The sequence below is a fragment of the Equus przewalskii genome, chromosome 11, assembly GCF_037783145.1.
Source record: "Equus przewalskii isolate Varuska chromosome 11, EquPr2, whole genome shotgun sequence".
Taxonomy (NCBI): Eukaryota; Metazoa; Chordata; class Mammalia; order Perissodactyla; family Equidae; genus Equus; species Equus przewalskii.
In genome coordinates this window covers 22,791,261-22,807,714 of record NC_091841.1, presented here as the reverse complement: position 1 = coordinate 22,807,714, position 16,454 = coordinate 22,791,261, and the positions used below count along the sequence as shown (strand labels likewise).

The following is a 16,454-nucleotide window of genomic DNA, read 5'->3' as shown; positions in this document are numbered from 1 at the left end:
ACTGGGTCAAGTGGATGCTGAGGTTAGGACTTGGCATGCCTCTTACCCATGAAGAGATCTATCTAGACGGACAGACTCCACCATTTATGGAAAAACAATTGAATTTATTTCCTATTTATAAAATGTAAAAAATGTGCCTTGGGTATAAAATCTCTATGTCTAAGCTGTGACCAGCCAGGAGCACAGAAATATCCCTCTTTGCATCCTTCAGTCATTAGTGTGTGGTGCAAGGGAAGTGGGGGCTGGGAGCTCGGGCTGTGCCAGGCTAAGCGCAAAGCTTCCCAAGGATAAGAGCCACAGAGCCTTCTGTGAGGAACGGTGGGGGCAGGAAGGGTCAACACTGAGGCAGGGGGAGGATACACTGGCGTCTGTAGTGGGGAACACTGTAATTCACAAGAGGGAGATCTTCCCTCTTGACTGCTGAACACAACGGGCCTGAGCCTGTCCTGGAAAAGTCAAGCTGCTTCCGGATGCAGCGGGCCAACCACTCCCCCTTCAGAACTGCAGACGTGGCTTCCGTCAGGAAGGAACGCCATCCATCAGTGTGATAAGAAGCGGTCACCGTCGGACTTGCAGGAACTCCTTGCGCAGCCATAGAGAGTCCTGGTAGAAGCGAGGATCGCCCAGTCTCACAGCTGTCCGTTTGTAGAAGTAACAGTATAACACTGCCGCTGCAGGTAATAAGCACAAAAGCAGCCTCAGGGACGCTCCTGAGTATTGGTTTCGGGGTAAGGCCAGAACCTAACAAGGCTGAGAGGGGCCCTGGCTCATGCCTTCCCAGTGACTCCCAGCAAGGACAGAGGGCAGGAGTCTCTCCTGTTCTTGGCGAGGCTGTCCCAACCATCCCACACCAGCTGTGCTGGGCTGGGCGGCCAGGATGAAGGCCCTCACTGCCAGAGCCATAGGTGGGATCAAAGTGAGGCCTGACGTTGTTCCGCTCCTTACCTAGTCTCTGGAATACAAATAGCGTTTGAAGTCCATCTGTCCAGACAAAGCGTTTGGAGTTTTTCCAGCGTAAGTTCTGAAGGAGACAGGAGTAGACAGGGAAAGGTTAATGGCAGATGAGGCCCTAACATCTCCAACTTGGTTAGCTGCAGAGATACCACTTGGTTTAAAATCGACTACTCTCACCCTCCTTCTTTCTTTCCAAGACCCTAAGGAGTGTTTCTCAAAGGACCCTCAAACTCCCTTTTTTTTTTTGCTGCAAAGGAAATCTCCTTTTAACCCTGAGGAAGTTTGCACTAAGCTATTTATTCCCTTTCACTTCATAGCCTTTGCCAAGGAGAAATGACATATATTATCTCAGGGGTTCAGCGGGTCACTGTCTTGCCTTGAAAATCTCAGGCTCAGCTCCTGCCAGATAAAGGTGGGTGCACTCAGGGTTTAAGCAGATTAGCAGCTTCTTAGTACAAAGCCGGGACCTATTTTGGCTCCAGGGGCCAGAGCAAAGCCAATCCTCTTCAGGAAGCACCTAGAGACTTCGGCACCGCTCTGCTTCTTTCCTGTGGGCTCCGCTTCTCTCTGTGGAATCACACGGGCAACCTAACGAAGTTCAGTCTGAGAAGGTGGCTTTTGTACAGAAGTCACTAGAGAACCTGAGGTTTTAATGTGTTCCATCAAAATGAGTACATGAGAAGCACGTGGGATACCCAAAGAGACGGAAGAATTTGTGAAGCAGAAATCTGAAACCGTGAAAACTAGATTTGCTCTGAGGCCTATGTCAGAACAAAGGGAGGCATCCTGGAGGCTGGCTCTTCTAGTGTCAGTGATGGGGATGCAGCAGAGGGCAGGAGGCACTGAGGGCAAACAGCACTCTTGCTTGTCCATTTCCCATAGGACCCTGGTGCCTAAGAATACCCTGTATCAACACCCACCTGCCCGAACAGCTAATGATGAAACAGAGTCAACTTTCTGTTTTAGCCCTGGCAGGCCTGTTTGGGGCAAAGGTGAACTGAATGTTCCAGAAGTGTCCCTCAACTCTTGGATAAGGCTGTTCTTCAACACATTAGGTTGCGCAAAAGTGCCTTATGAAACTCTCACATGCCTAGCTCCAGGCTGGACCACATTCATTTCACCTGTTGCCTATCAGGGATTCTGTGAGATATAAAAGAATGAGGCTGGATTCCCAGAGAAAAGATATTCCTAGCCATTTAAGGATTCAGAAATTCAGGGTTCCATTCTTACCATGACCCAGACATGAAGGGAGATGCTGAGGGCGAAGTACACGCCTGTCAGGATGATGGTCCCTTTGAACTTATGGAACAGGAGGTTGACCAGGCCAGCCTGGAAGACGAAGGTGTTGAAGAACATGAGGAAAATGATGATGATGTTGAAGAGGACTGCAATATCCTGGATGCTGCAGACATATAAAACAAAGTACAGCCAAATGGAGGCCTGTGTGAGGACACAAGAGCCGGCCCTCAGTCCTAAGGGACACTATGAGATCTGTCCTTCCCTGTGATACAGTCCTCTGAATCCCCCCCAATCTCCCCATGGGCTTTGGGACCCAAACGACATGAAGCTTAAACTACCTGCTGGCCCCACCAGTTGAGTTGCAGTCCACATGCAAGGCCTTCCTGCTCTCACACTCTTAACTCAACAAACCTCCCGGGCACTTGTGAGGAGAGGCTAGTTTCTACCCTACGTCAGAAAATGCTAGCGTCGTCTGTCAAAAAATCTGGTCCTATGAGACGTTTACATGTAGCAAGACAGCAACACACTTGCCCTGATCTTTGCATGGCTGGTGCCTTGGTGCCATTCAATTTCAAATGTCCCCTTTTCAGAAAAATTTTTCTTTAACCCTGGTACCTAATGTAGCCATCCCCTCCCCACCCGCTTTATATCCACTTATAAAATTATCTTTTTTTTTTTTTAATATATTTGTTGTCTCTCTCCACTAGAATGAAAACCCCATGAGAGCAGGAGCTTGTCAGGCCTAGACTACACCTGGTCTTAGAAGTCCAAATAGAACACTGTCTGGCAGGCCAACGAATACTTATTGAATGAAGGAAGATCATGTTTAAGACTGTAGTTTTCAGTTTCGAACGTGCCTCACGGAGTCTATAAATCACTGTGGAGGAAAAATGCCAACAGTTTCCACTTATGGGATTCACATATATTATTAATATGATTTCCCTTTTAACCTGCCATTTTGTGGTCCTCTTTCACGGCACAGTAAGACAACATTTCAACTCGCAGATGGAGAAAATGACAGGGGCCACAGCCTGACCCTCATTTTCAATGTGCACTGCTCCCCATATCCCAAATCTTTGTCAGAAGTATATAAAAACAGGACCTGTGACATGTCTGTACCATGGAGTACCCGGGATAACGTACGATTTTATTCTCCCTGATGTTTCTCTGCTAACAACTTTAAAATGCTAAATCACAACGGTCAGGGCCTTCGAACTGCTTGGGTGCAGCTGCGCCGCCCCACCCACTGAACTCACATGAAGAGCACGAGCTGGATGACAGGAGCCATCCGCAGGAGCTCCGAGAAGGAATTGACAAAGAGGTCATAGGACAGCAGCAGGAACTGCAGGGAGAGCACCAGGCTGTAGTTACTGGTCTGGAGCATCTTCCTGCTGCTCTCTTGGGCCCCCAAGGGCACATTCCACACTTCCCCACACAACGGCTCCTGGCTTTCTCCCCAGCACTGAGGAAGAAGCGTCTGGTTCCTCAGAATCAGAGCTGTTTCCCTTGCTCTAAGACAACAGCCTGTGGAGGAAAAAAGAGAGGTGAGGTTAGAAATTCATTAATACAGTAAATATTTACTAAGGACCTACTATGTGCCAGGCACCATTCTAGGTGCTTGGGATACAGCAGTGAACAAACCCAACAACAACAAAAAACCAACTAGTCACTCCTCCGAGGGACCCTTACTCTCAAACCTTTCTCCGTGCCTGGAACCTTCTAAATGAGGAACTCTTTCTAACTATGTTTGAGTCCAAAGGAATCCAGGGGTACTACAAAGACTGACTGACTGGTCATGTAATAATACTAATTCTAATACTAATTGCAGCAGTATACTTTTCCATAACACTTACAAAGTGCCCAGGACTATTCTAAGCACTACCTTTAATTAAATCACAATAATCCCATGAGACAGAAGGTACACTATTACTCTCCCCATTTTACAGATGGGACCACTGAGGCCCAGAGAGGTAAAATACTTTGTCCAAGGTCACACTGCCAGTAAGTGGCAGAGCTGGGATTCAGATCCAGGCAGCCTGGGGCCAGAGTCTGCTCTTAACTACTGCACAAGGCTGCCTTTCACATAACTGATAGGCTGATGCATAACTAGATGGAAAAAATGTTGGCACAGAAGTGAGAAGTGGGGGCTGGCGCGGTGGCGCAGAAGTTAAGTGTGCATGTTTCACTTTGGTGGCCCGGGGTTCGCTGGTTCGGATCCCGGGTGCGGACATGGCACCACTTGTCAAGCAATGCTGTGGCAGGCGTCCCACATATAAAGTAGAGGAAGATGGGCACAGATGTTAGCTCAGGGCCAGTCTTCCTCAGCAAAAAGAAGAGCATTGGTGGCTGATGTTAGCTCAGGGCTAATCTTCCTCAAAAAAAAAAAAAGAAGTGAGAAGTGGTGTAGGCAGATAAAGCTAAGAGGAAATAGTGCTCTCCTGCAAAACTTTATGTTTAGTGTTATTGTAGCAACATAGTAGCACCAGGCCTTTCATTTCATATATTCCAAGACCCAGAAGTTGCTCTCAGGGGGTGTCCTGTAACTCTCCAGCTGGATCAAATCTATAAGCAAATTTCAAAATGCTATGAAGTGTTAGAAGAGTGAAGTTAAATTAACATCTGTAAAATGTTTTACAATTTACAAACTCTTTTCATATTTATTACCTTATTTAATCCCACACCCATCTCGAGAAGTAGTCTTATTATGCAAATAATTTCCACTTTATTTTTTTTTAATAGTATAACTGGTAGATACCTGCATTTATTTCCTTTTTTTTTGGTGTGGAAGATTGGCTCTGAGTGAAGATTTGTTGCCAATCTTCCTCTTTTTTTTTTCTTCCCAAAGCCCCAGTACGCAGTTGTATATCCTAGTTGTAGGTCATTCTAATTCTATGTGGGCCGCCACCACAGCATGGTTTGATGAGTGGTATGTAGGTCTGCGCCAGGATCGCAACCACCCCGGGTCACCGAAGCAGAGCGCATCAACTTAACCACTTGGTCACCGGCCAGCCCCTAATCCCCATTTTACACAGAGGCGCTGAGAGGTTAAGGAACCTCGCCCACCTCACCTGGTGGAGAAGTCCCACCTTACAGGATGTATAAATGTAGTTTCTCTGAGCCCGAGTTTCCTCATTCATTAAATACTATTAACTTTACGAATATTAATTAAATGTAACGAATATTAATGAGCTATCACCTACATATCAGCATCATGCTAAACCTGTCAACCAAGATAATTCCTTTAATCCTCACAACTACTCTGCAAGGTGGGAAAGAATGATCCCCATTCTACAGGCAAGGACCCAAGGTCAGAGTTCAAGTCATTCATCCTCATTCTATAGGCAACGACACGAGGTCAGAGTTCAAGTCATTCCTCCAGCTCGCAGGTGAGCAGAGCCAGGATTCACAACTAGGTGTGACACTAGCCCGTGCCCTTACCCACCACCTCACAGGCCACCAGAGGGCTGCTGTGGGGATCCGTTATCTGGAACGGCCCCCCGCCCTGGCCACGGGAAGGAGGACCATCTCCTCCGGTTTAGGGCAGCGGTGATTCGCAAGGTAACGAAGCGGTCTTCACAGTCCGTCCACCGCTGCTGCCGCGTCCCCTTTGTCCCCAGAGCAGGTTTCCCCACCCTTCCCTAGCTACTTTAAAATGGGGCTGCTTTGGCAAAAAACCCAAACCCAAACGACAACAACAAAAATTCCGTCTTCTGGTCGCTTTACCTGCTCCCCATCCAGCACTCTCACCTGCCAGCGCCAACGTCGGTCGTCATGGGGACCCCGTCCTGACTTCCGGAAACGGGTTTCAAATTCCGGAAGTACATGGCGGCCGCGGGCTCCGCCTACGCCGGGCTACCGCCGGTCCTGGCTTTCTCTCCGGCTCTCTGGCCGGCCCGGCCGCCATGTTTGGGCCCCCTCCTTCCCGGGCCCGCCCCTGTGCTGGCCGTCCCAGCGTCGCCGTGCCCTGCTCCCGGCCCTCCCAACCACTGAGCAAAGCCTCTCGTCCTCCCTGCGCGCGGCCGTGCCGAGCGCCAGCCCCTGGCAAGAGGCTTCTCGTCGGCCCGAACATTTCCGCTCCCACCGGATGGGGGGCGAGGGACAGGGTCGCCCCGTGACGGCGTCCCTCGTCCCTGGAACCCTGGGCTTGGAGAAGAAACTCCCGAGGAGGAGCTGGAGTTGGGGTCGGCACCTTGGAGCGCTGGAAGCTGGTGACCCCGCGGCTCCGGACTTCATTTCCCAGACGGCCGCGCGCGCGACCGGAAGTGCCGCGAGCCTATAAGAGGGCGAGCGGACCTCTGCCGCTGGGCTGCAGGGCGGCGGTGCCAGGTGTGTGCGAGCGTCCCAGTGAGACCCTGATTCCACCTCCCAGGAGCCTGGGGAGCTGCGACGCCGGCCGGGTGGCGAAAGGCGGGTCTCGGAGTCCCCAGCCCGGCTGCGTCCCACTGTGGTTTGGGGGTGAGAAAGAGCCCGGGCTGGGAGCTCAGGGACCTGGGTTCGAGTGCTGGCTCCGCTAATACCTCGCTTCGCGCTGTCGCGACCCCTCGCTCGGCCTCACTTTCGTCTTTTAGGAAATGGACACCGTTCTCCGTGCCCTTCTTCCCACAGGTAGTGGTTGTAAAGGCACGAAAGCTCTTCGGAAGTCGCAGTCAGCAGGCGGAGCCCCTCGCCTGAATTTCCACCCAAGATTAGCTGGGACCAAGGGGTCCCAGCCCAGTCAGGGATCGATCCCCGGGTTTCCAGCAGAGGAGTCAGAGATTGGTCTCCGGGTTTCTGGAACGGTTCCCTGGACACCTGAGCCAGACCAGAGCGCAATCCCAAGGGGGTCTGTAATCTCTCTGGTCCTAAGGAGGGCCTTATCCACTCCTGACTGAGTAGGGCCTCACTCCTGAGTCCTGACTTTCCGGAAGCTACCCGAGGAGTCCTGGAGCTGAGGGGGAGTGAACTTGGATTCCTGTATCAGCTGTGTCACTCACCTTGGCCAAGTCACTTTGCTTCTTTGGGCCACAGTGTTTTTGATCTGTAAGCTAAGAGTTTAGAACTTGAACCCTAAGTCTGGTTCTCAGCATTCCTAAAGCCCCTATCATCCATCTGGGAAGGGGGAGCAGCACAATGACTTTCTGTCCCTTCATCTATCTGTAGTTCTAAATTATAAACGTACTATGGTAAGAGTTTGGAATAGAGCCTATTCATAAGACCAAGGGCTGAACGGGAAATACCCGTTTCCTACCCTGGGCCTGATCTGTTTTAGTGCAATCCTTTCTGCCAAGGGACTGAGAAGAGTATTAGACTGGAGAGTAGTGTCAACAAACTATGACCTACACAACAAATCTGGCCCACCTGAAGGGTTTTTACATTTTTAAATGAGAAAAATGGAAAGGATAATATTCTGTGATATGTGCAAATAATATGAAACTGAAACTCCAGTGTCCGTAAATAAAGATTTTTGGGAACACAGCCATGTCCACATGTGAAGGTGTTGTCTCTGACTGCTCTTGTACAACATCGGCAGAGTTGATGACATAGTTGTGACAGAGTCCGTATGGCCTGCAGAGCCTAAAATATTTACCATTCTGGCCCTTGCCACAAGTGTCTGCAGACTTCTGCCTTCGAATGGGGCTCTACCTAGTGAGGGCAGAGTAGGAGACCAAACCGGGGGGAGTGCATCTGGAAATCACAGCCCCACCTGCTCTCTTTGAATAAGTGAGAGAATATTCTCCGCGTTTGGGTTGCAGTCTTCAGTGCATTCTTCCTTTTTCTCTCCTGTTGTGCTCTCTTTCAGGCAGAGGGAGGGCTCATCTGTGTACTGAGCAGTATAACACCGCAGCCCTCTGTCAGGAAAGATCCCCATTGTGTCTTCCAGGTCTGTCCCAGAGCAATAATCAGGAGTCCCCAGCCCGGCTGTGTCTGACTTCTAGGGTAGTAGATACAGTCCGTTTGGGATCATGTTGACTTTTCTGTTTTCATTTTACAAAGGAAAAAAAGTCGTGAAAGTAGATGTTGTCCGATGGATGGAGCCTGCTGACCAAGGGCTCCTTCAAGCTGACTTAAACACGTCACTGCTGGGTGACAACATCTGGTGGCCTGAAACTTCCTCTGCTCTTGCAGGAACTAAGGGGACAGCTCTGAGGCTAGGTAGCAAATCTCTGAGCTCAGTAGTTGAGTCATGAGTCAAAAATTTCTAGGAAGCTGGTGGCATGATGTGCTTGCAGCCTCACAGAAGCTTGTCTTTTCCCCCAGCCCTCAGATCTTCCTTTCTTAGAGATTGCCGCCAACTTGGATCACCTTGTGAGACCTCAGCATCTGTTTCTGGTTAACCTGGCACGGAGAGAGCTGGCATGGCATGGAATCAGGGCCACTGAGAAGCCTGGGCAGGCACAGGGGCCATGAGCTTCAGGTTTTGTTAGTAGTTAGGATGAAATGCTGTGACAATACTAAGAAAAGTATAATACTTGACTCTCACATGTCCTTACATGCATTTTCTCACTGTTTGACCTTCTGACAACCTGTAGTCAAGGAAAAAACATGGGCCTCAAAGCCAAACAGATGAGATTTGAAACTTTCTGCCCATTTGCTGGCTCCTAATGCTAGGTACTTAATCTTTCTGAGCCTCAGTTTCCTCATCTATGAAATGGGCTTGATAACTGCTCACAGAGCTGTCAAGAGGATCATGTGTGTAAATGGGATCATGTGCATAAGGTTCTAGTGTAGTGTCTGCTCAGAGCTGGCTTTCAGTAAATTATGTCCTTATTATCATGCTTTTCTTTCAGATGAGAAGACTGAGACCTACATGTGTTAAGTGATTTGCTCGAGCTGCCTCCATTCATAAGAATTGGAGCCCAGGACACCACCCTCTTGGCTTGCCACTAGGTCTAAAGGTGAGGAATCAAGTCTTTTCTCTCCTTGGGAGTTCCTGGCTATCTTAGGGGCCTCCTCTTCTCTCTGTTAGCTAGTTCAGATTGAGGGACCTCAACTGCGGGAAGCCACAGTGTCACCTTCTTGGTGTGAGTCCATGGGACAGGGTGACTGCCTTGAGAGCTGGGTCAGGCCGCCTACACGTTAGCTGAAAGCAGGGCAGCCCTGTGGCTTTGTGCACAGGCCTGCTAGCCCTCACAACCTCTTGCTTGGCTTTTTTTTTTTTTTGGAAGATTAGCCCTGAGGTAACTACTGCCAATCCTCCTCTTTTTGCTGAGGAAGAGTGGCCCTGAGCTAACATCCATGCCCATCTTCCTCTCCTTTATATGTGGGACGCCTACCACAGCATGGCTTTTGACAAGCAGTGCCATGTCCCCACTCAGGATCCGAACTGGCGAACCTTGGGCCACCGAAGCCAAACGTGTGCACTTAACCACTGCGCTACCAGGCTGGCCCTTGCCTGGCTCTTAAGAGCAGCTGCTCAGGAGCCTAGGCGTTCACCATGCCCGAAACCAGAGTTGGCTTCTGAGTTTATCAAGTACACATGGAAATCTCAAAATAAACTCTTGCTTTCTAGACCATGAGTTCTTGCTTCCTCTTTTCTCCTCTGGACTTTCCCCAGAGGAAGAGAAAGCAGAAGCTGAGGGCTATCGCCCAACTCAAGGTGTGGAGTGTGGGGACTCCAGAGCGAAGGCCTGGTCTGACCTCCCCAGTGGGAGGCTTAGCCCCCTAGAGTTCACCATCTGGGGAAGAACTCTCCTGTAGAAGTGGGAGCCCATAGGACTTCCTCCCGGCTGGCCTAAGAGTAGTGTATTTGCGTCTTGGAGATTGTGATTTTTGCCTCTTTCTTTTAGAACCGAGGGCCTGGCATTTGTGTGACCTAGCCTGGATTCTGATTCCTGTCCCTTCCTTTCTAGAGGGTAATTCTTTACCCTCTGGTCCTGTGACGGCAGACTAATCTCAGGGCCGTGGGCCCAGAGCCTTGGCATCCAGCCACAGCAGAGGAGGCCCCTGTTCGGGCCCAGCCCCAGGCCCAAGCTGGCTGGACTGTGTGCTGTCATGTGCTGGGTGGGGCCTCACTCACTGTCCATACTCAGAGGTCAGGCCCACCCATCCACCGAGGCCTCATGGGGTGGTGCCCAGGATGATGGCAGGGCAACGGAAGCAAGAAGTGTCCATCCCTTGGGCCAACAGCGACGTCAGTGTTACTTCCTTTAGCTGGTGTGCAGGGCGCACCTGAGCCAGCAGGGATGTGTGACTTCCGCTTCTTCTAGGAGCGCTTGAGCAGAATGGCTGTGGGACAGTTTTACCTGTCCTGCCTGGTGCTGGGGTCCCTGGGCTCCATGTGCATCCTCCTCACCATCTATTGGGTGCAGTACTGGCGTGGTGGCTTTGCCTGGGATGGCAGCGTGCTCATGTTCAACTGGCACCCGGTGCTCATGGTTGCTGGCATGGTGGTGATCTATAGTGCTGGTGAGTACGAGGTCATTTTGGGAGATGTGCTGTGGCAAGGGCCTGGACGGGGCAGAGCTCCCCCTGTCTAGGGCTGGCCTTTGTCACTGCTGGGTTTGGGGCTGTGGGGGTGGGGTGTTTTGGGCTGTCTCTAGGCCCAGGTGTCACTTGGAGGAAGAAGTAATGAGAATGGGGGTATCCGAAAGGGCGCCTTAGCAGATGGTCAAGGGCACGAGTTGGCAAACTTTTTCTGCAAAGGGTGAGATAGTAAATATTTTAGGCTTTGCAAGCCATGTGATCGCACTGCCACTACTCAGGTCTGCTATTGGATTGTGAAGTAGCCACAGATGACATGAAAACACATGTGTGGCTGTGTTCCAATAAAACTTTATTTAGAAAAATAGTCAGCGGGCTGGATTTGCCTGTGAGCTGTAGTTTGCCCGCCCTGGCTCTAGGGAGCGGGAAGTGGAAGCCCCTCATGGCATAGTCAGGTCCTTAAATGAGGGATCTGCTTACTCTTGCTGGACCCATTTTTGCCCCATGCATTTGGAGCTGGGCCTCGGGTCCCAGGCAAGCCTCACTTTCCCCATTTGTAAAATGGGGATGACGATGACACGGATAATAGCAGCTTGCCCTGTGTAGTTCAGATGCGTCATCCCATTTTGTTCCTACAAGAAGCTGGTGGGGTGGGCTCTGTTGCTATCCCCATTTTACAGATGAAGAAACTGAGACCTAGGAAGAAGATGCTGAATAGCTGTGAGGCAGAGCCAGGATTTGGACCTAGGTTAGCTAACCTTCAAGTCTGTGTTCTTGGCAACTCAGCTCGGTTGTGAGAATTCAGGGTGATGAAATAACGAAGCTGGCATTGCTTTTTAACATGCAGAACTGCAGACAGGCTGCATTTATTATTGTGATGATGGCATGGCAGTTCCAGGAAACCTGTTCCTCCCTTTTTCTCGCTGTCCTTTCTCTCCCTGCTTCATGGCTGTCTGTTATCCCAAAATAACGCGAGGATAGAAGATGCTGACTAGTTCACCCCGCTATCCTAGCATTTCCCTCCTTCCCATTGGGAGGCTGTGTGGGATCATGTTGGGTGGTTCCCTAATGTGTGGGTGAGCGCGAGGGGAAGAGGCCAAGCCCTGGGACTGCTCTCTCCTGCAGCGTCGCTGGTGTACCGCTTGCCCCGGTCATGGGTGGGGCCCAAGCTGCCCTGGAAACTCCTCCACGCGGCCCTGCACCTGATGGCCTTCATCCTGACCGTGCTGGGACTGGTTGCCGTCTTTTCCTTCCACAACCATAACAAAATCACCAACCTCTACTCCCTGCACAGCTGGCTGGGCATCGCCACCGTCTTCCTCTTTGCCTGCCAGGTGGGTCCTCTGTCCTCCACTGGGTCCCCACTGCTGGATGGCAGCCATGGGCTCCAGTTGGGGATTCGCTTGCATCAGCACCAGACATCCCCTCTGCTCACTGCCTGGAGACGGCCTTGCAGGGCACGTCCTGTAGACTCGGCAGTTTCAAGGCTCTTTAAGGGATGGTGGTGGTTCCCGTCCTCACACTTTCCTGCTCTTACCCGTCACACGGCCCATCTGCCGTCCCCGAGTGCTTTGCACTAACCTTCTCACAGCACGTACCACGCTGACCCTACATCATCTTTCCCCCCTGCCCGACTCCCACTGTTCTGTGAACCAGAAGCAGTTCTAGAAGTGCTTTCCATATTCTGAGGTCAGCCCTGCACAAATACAAGGCAGGAGTTTTATGAGCCAGGGCTGGAAGGAGCAGAGACACGAGATGGCTGGGTCTGCGGGAGAGGGGGCTGTAGCCAGGCATTTCCTGTAACGTTCTTGTTTGTGTAAGAGAAACAGACAGACCACAGTGAGGAAGCTAGGTGTGGGGCTGGGGCCGTGCCTGCTGGGAAGGTCGAGTTGGGAAAGAAGGGTGACATTCGCTGACAGTAGGTGGCGCTGGTGGGTGGGACGACCCGGTGCCGTTGCTCACACACGGTCCAGTCAGGTCCTTCTTCTCCATGTCCACAGTGGTTCCTGGGCTTTGCCGTCTTCCTGCTGCCCTGGGCGTCCATGTGGCTGCGCAGCCTCCTCAAACCCATCCACGTCTTCTTTGGAGCCTCCATCCTCTCTCTGGCCATTGCGTCTGTTATTTCTGGCCTTAACGAGAAGCTTTTCTTCAGTTTGTGAGTGGAATGGGGCCCCCGATTCTAAGGTGGTAGGGAAAGAACAGGGTCTTCAAAAGGTACACCTTATAATCATAAGACCCATCCCAGGGAGGGGAGTCTGTGGGGTTGGGCTCGTTCCTGATCTGGAAGGTAATGCAATTGGTTTTTCTTTAGGTTGAGATTAGTAAATTGGTCAGCAAATATTTACCCAGCATCAGATTGCTTTAGCATCTCCTGTGGGTCAGAAACTGTTCTAAGCACCTTAAATTTAATCTTCTAATGGCCCTACATTGATACTGTTGTCATTGCCACCTACAAATGAGGGAACCGAGGCACAGAGAGATTAAGTAACTTACCTGAAGGCACACAGCCAGTAATTGGCGGAGCTGGGATTTGAGTTAGGGTCAGAGCCTGCATGCCTAACCACTACCGTCCCCTATTCTTTGGAGGCGGGGGGTTATAGTGAAAAGCAGAGAAGATTTGAGGTCAGACCTGGATTTAGATCTTGGCTGGGCCAGTTCATTTCACCCCTTTGCGCTTCAGTTTCTTCACAGGTAAAAAGCCTTCTGTCATAGCAGCAGGGACTTAGAAAGTATATTCAGATTCCAGGTCCAAGATGGTCCTGGGAAGCTGTTCTCAGCCTCTCTTAGTGGCACTGAGGCTCCCACTGGGCGAAAACAGGTGGGAAAGTCTCTCAAGGGCCCACATTGTTTTGTCCTCTTCAGGAAAAATGACACCAACAAGTACTCTAGCCTGCCCAGTGAGGCCGTCTTTGCCAATAGCTTGGGGATGCTGGTCGTGGTCTTCGGGCTGCTGGTGCTCTATATCCTTCTGGCTTCCTCTTGGAAGCGCCCAGAGCCAGGGATCCTGACCGACAGACAGGTATGGGGTCCCCCTCTCCCATTCCAGCTTGGAGAAGGGCTGGGTCTGGAGAAGGGTCATCGAGGAAGGGCTTGGGCCTTGCCGTGAAGAACAACCCATTAACAGGGTGGGAAACCAAGTGGCTCCAAAGTGGGGTGAGGCTGGCTGATGGAGGGCACTGCTGTCCAACCAGCACATCCTGGCCATCGCGGCAAATGCAGCAGCTCAGGCTCAGGGGCTCTGGGGCCTGTCCACTGAGACAGGATGGGGGTTACTCCCCTCCCCAAATTCCTGTGGTTTCATGAGGGGAAATGTGGCCTTACCTTCCCCAAGGAAGGGCTGGAGCATGAGGTGGGGGTGTCATAACTTCTGCTTTTCCAGCTCTGGGCCTAGTCTGTGGGGTGGGAGCTTATCTAGCAGGTGCTGGGTGACAAGTGGAGAGCTTGGAACAGGTTTGGCCTGCTCTTGGCCCCTCGGGCACCTGAGGGATGTGCCGAGGAGGGGTGTATATCAGGCCAGATGTGGTGGCTTGGGCCTGCAGGTCTGGGGTCGTTTGACGTCACACCAGTAACCTGTGCTTCTGCCTATCTTTCCAGCCCCTGTTGCATGCTGGGGAGTGAAGTGGGAAGGGGCCCCCAGGAGCAGTCGGTGTGCGGTCTGGACTCCCCTCAGAAGCTCTGCTCTACCCGGCGCTCCCGTCTGGTTTCGGCAACAGACTTGCTTTGGGCTTTGGGTCCAAACCTCTCCTGGCCTCCGCGTCGGGCCTGCTCTCTCCACCACCTTGCTGCCCAGCCCTTTTCTTGGTGGCTTTGGCTTCTGCACCCCTCCCTGGCATCAACTTCTCAGGTCCTCCATTTACACAAAGCCCTTCTTCCCTGGGTGCTCCCTCCGCTTCTGCTCCGTCTGAAGTCAAGCTGATTTCCCCTTTAGACCCCTAGGGATGTGGTAGAAAACCCTGCAGTTCAGAGGGACCCAGGTGCAATCCGTGATGGGGAAAGTGAGGTGATGCGTCCCTTGGGGGTCCGTTTCCTTTAGGCCGCCTGCCATGGGGCAGGCTTCGTCTGCTCTGTCATCTCCATCCAGCCCACTTGGACATGAGACTGGGTGGGAACGCCGTGAGGTGATGGAAGGAGGTGGGGAGAATGGTGGCAGGCCCCTTCTGCAGAGGAGCAGCTGAGGAGCTGAATGCTGCTTGCTGTTCTGTTTCATGTCGCTGCATTCGGTGTCTGTGTGCCTTGTGACCATGTGGCTCTACCTCTTCTAGCTGCTGCTACAACTGAGGCCTGGATCCCGGTCTTTCCCTATGACTTACAAGCCTGTCACTGTCAGGCAGCCCTGCGAGCCCTGGTAACCTGCTCTCCCAAGAACAGACCACCCGTCCCCAGCTGTCCCAATCGGGATGAGCAGCAGGGGTGCCTCCGACTTCCTGTATACTTCCCGGTGCTGGGAGAGTCAACCTTGCTCTCTTGGCAGGGCCCTAGCCCAGCTCATTTTCACTCTCCAGCTCAGCATGGAACCCGCCCAATTGTGGTGCATTGTCGCCAGCAGAGCCCTGGGCGCCATGACCACCTTCAGAGGTGTTCCTTGCTGAGAAAGTGCCTCACTTGTCCCCACCATGGCTGCCTGCCTGGCCAAACCCAGTCTCGCGTGTTATGCCAGAGTGTGAGCTGTTGGTTCTTCCCCAGAGGAGAAAGTGGGGTGGGGAGGGAGGAATCTTGCTCCTCTCCTAAGTGTTGGCCCTGTGGCTTTTCCTGGCTTCTCCAAGTGAGCCCTACCAGGTCCCAGGCTCCATGCTGCTCTGCGTGGATGACAAGCAGTATGTCACCTGGGGTCCGGAGCGTGCTTCCTCCTAGCAGGTGGCGATGAGGCCACCTGTCCACCCCAACCCACATGGTCAGATGTAGGCAGGAGGGCTATGACTCAGCTTCCCAAGTAGGTGAATCCTTCAAAGCCACTGAGATGACTGCCGGGCACCTTGGGCACATGAACAGCTTCCCCTCTTTTCCCCTCTTTCCATATGGGTGGGCAGTTCGCTAGTTTATGAAGCTTGATTTTGATTAAACATGTTTTTAAGAATTGAAGCCCTCTCTGCTGAAATGTCTGTGGTTCCGTGAGCTCTGGGCAACCTGTAAAAGCCTCAGGGCAGTTCTGACCCTTGCAGCCCTGGGGAGGGGCAAACCAGAAGGCACCAAAGATCCACGTGATAGTCTTTCTGGAATCGCATGTGACTCCTGGTATGTATGGACGTCCTTAATGGTGAATGGCTTTTGAGCACTTGGTTATCTCACAAAGAAGGAAATGCTGCTTATTTCATAATCTGAAAAGTATGACTTAAAAGGGAAAAGTGACTTACCCGAGGTCACCCAGCCAGGAAATGGCAGAGTTGGGATCCACAGGCCCCGTGTCTGATGTGAGTCTCCCAGCTGTCGGGTGCCTGCATCTGTGAACACTGATAGCTGCACCTTGCAGTTAGGGACCTGTGGTGCAGCAGATGGACAGGGGCCTCTGGGCAGAGAAGCCTAGGGGATTGAGGGGGCCTACAGCCAAGTTTGGGCAAAGTAACTGATGGGGGAACCCCCTTCCCAGTGTGTAGCTGCCACCTGGTGGAGCAGATGACTTGGAAGGAGTTGGGTGTAGACACTAGTGATGATGGTAACTCCCAGTGAGTGAGCACCTGGACTGGTGGCTCTACCTTCGTCAGTTCATTTGAATCCTTTTCCACATCCCCACGAGACGGGTACGATTCTGATTTCACGGATTCCAAGGTGCTAAATAATAGGACCGAGTTTCTGTAGCTGGTTTGAAGCAGAACCAGGATGCAAAGTTGTGTCTATGTGAGTCCACGCCAGTGCCTTTAACTGCT

General features: G+C 51.8%; 2 protein-coding genes across 23 annotated transcripts; one reads left to right on the top strand and one right to left on the bottom strand.

The window, feature by feature from the left end:
- Positions 1 to 83: 83 nt before the first annotated feature.
- TMEM138 (transmembrane protein 138) lies at positions 84 to 6,409 on the bottom strand. 4 transcript variants are annotated; one of them, XR_011523925.1, is made up of 6 exons: positions 5,941 to 6,075; positions 3,450 to 3,717; positions 2,185 to 2,356; positions 1,331 to 1,521; positions 946 to 1,021; positions 84 to 671 (listed from the first exon to the last, which is right to left on the bottom strand). XR_011523925.1 is itself a non-coding variant. In XM_008539457.2 (5 exons), the coding sequence occupies exons 2-5, from the start codon at positions 3,575 to 3,577 to the stop codon at positions 559 to 561; spliced, it is 489 nt and encodes a 162-aa protein (XP_008537679.2). In that variant the 5' UTR covers positions 3,578 to 3,717; positions 5,941 to 6,409; the 3' UTR covers positions 84 to 558. The 4 variants fall into 4 exon arrangements, 2 of the variants coding, with proteins under 2 accessions (XP_008537679.2, XP_008537680.2); XR_011523926.1 differs by having other exon boundaries at positions 5,917 to 6,022; XM_008539457.2 differs by lacking the exon at positions 1,331 to 1,521 and having other exon boundaries at positions 5,941 to 6,409.
- On the top strand, positions 6,380 to 15,672 carry CYB561A3 (cytochrome b561 family member A3). 19 transcript variants are annotated; one of them, XR_011523922.1, is made up of 8 exons: positions 6,380 to 6,519; positions 8,961 to 9,068; positions 10,380 to 10,578; positions 11,719 to 11,927; positions 12,594 to 12,748; positions 13,456 to 13,612; positions 14,188 to 14,437; positions 14,856 to 15,672. XR_011523922.1 is itself a non-coding variant. In XM_008539454.2 (7 exons), the coding sequence occupies exons 3-7, from the start codon at positions 10,395 to 10,397 to the stop codon at positions 14,940 to 14,942; spliced, it is 792 nt and encodes a 263-aa protein (XP_008537676.1). In that variant the 5' UTR covers positions 6,380 to 6,519; positions 8,961 to 9,068; positions 10,380 to 10,394; the 3' UTR covers positions 14,943 to 15,672. The 19 variants fall into 19 exon arrangements, 15 of the variants coding, with proteins under 15 accessions (XP_008537676.1, XP_070420173.1, XP_070420172.1 ...); XR_011523924.1 differs by having other exon boundaries at positions 9,960 to 10,578; XR_011523921.1 differs by having other exon boundaries at positions 6,439 to 6,648.
- Positions 15,673 to 16,454: the final 782 nt, after the last annotated feature.

Excerpts from the sequence above, each read along its gene's own strand:
- TMEM138 (XM_008539457.2), bottom strand. The coding sequence starts at position 3,577 with ATGCTCCAGACCAGTAACTACAGCCTGGTGCTCTCCCTGCAGTTCCTG. Across the intron at positions 1,022-2,184 it reads CCCTTCATGTCTGGGTCATG|AACTTACGCTGGAAAAACTC; the intron begins GTAAGAATGGAA and ends TGTCTCCTTCAG. Across the intron at positions 672-945 it reads ATTTGTATTCCAGAGACTAG|CGGCAGTGTTATACTGTTAC; the intron begins GTAAGGAGCGGA and ends TATTACCTGCAG.
- CYB561A3 (XM_008539454.2), top strand. The coding sequence starts at position 10,395 with ATGGCTGTGGGACAGTTTTACCTGTCCTGCCTGGTGCTGGGGTCCCTG. Across the intron at positions 10,579-11,718 it reads GGTGGTGATCTATAGTGCTG|CGTCGCTGGTGTACCGCTTG; the intron begins GTGAGTACGAGG and ends TCTCTCCTGCAG. Across the intron at positions 12,749-13,455 it reads GAGAAGCTTTTCTTCAGTTT|GAAAAATGACACCAACAAGT; the intron begins GTGAGTGGAATG and ends TGTCCTCTTCAG.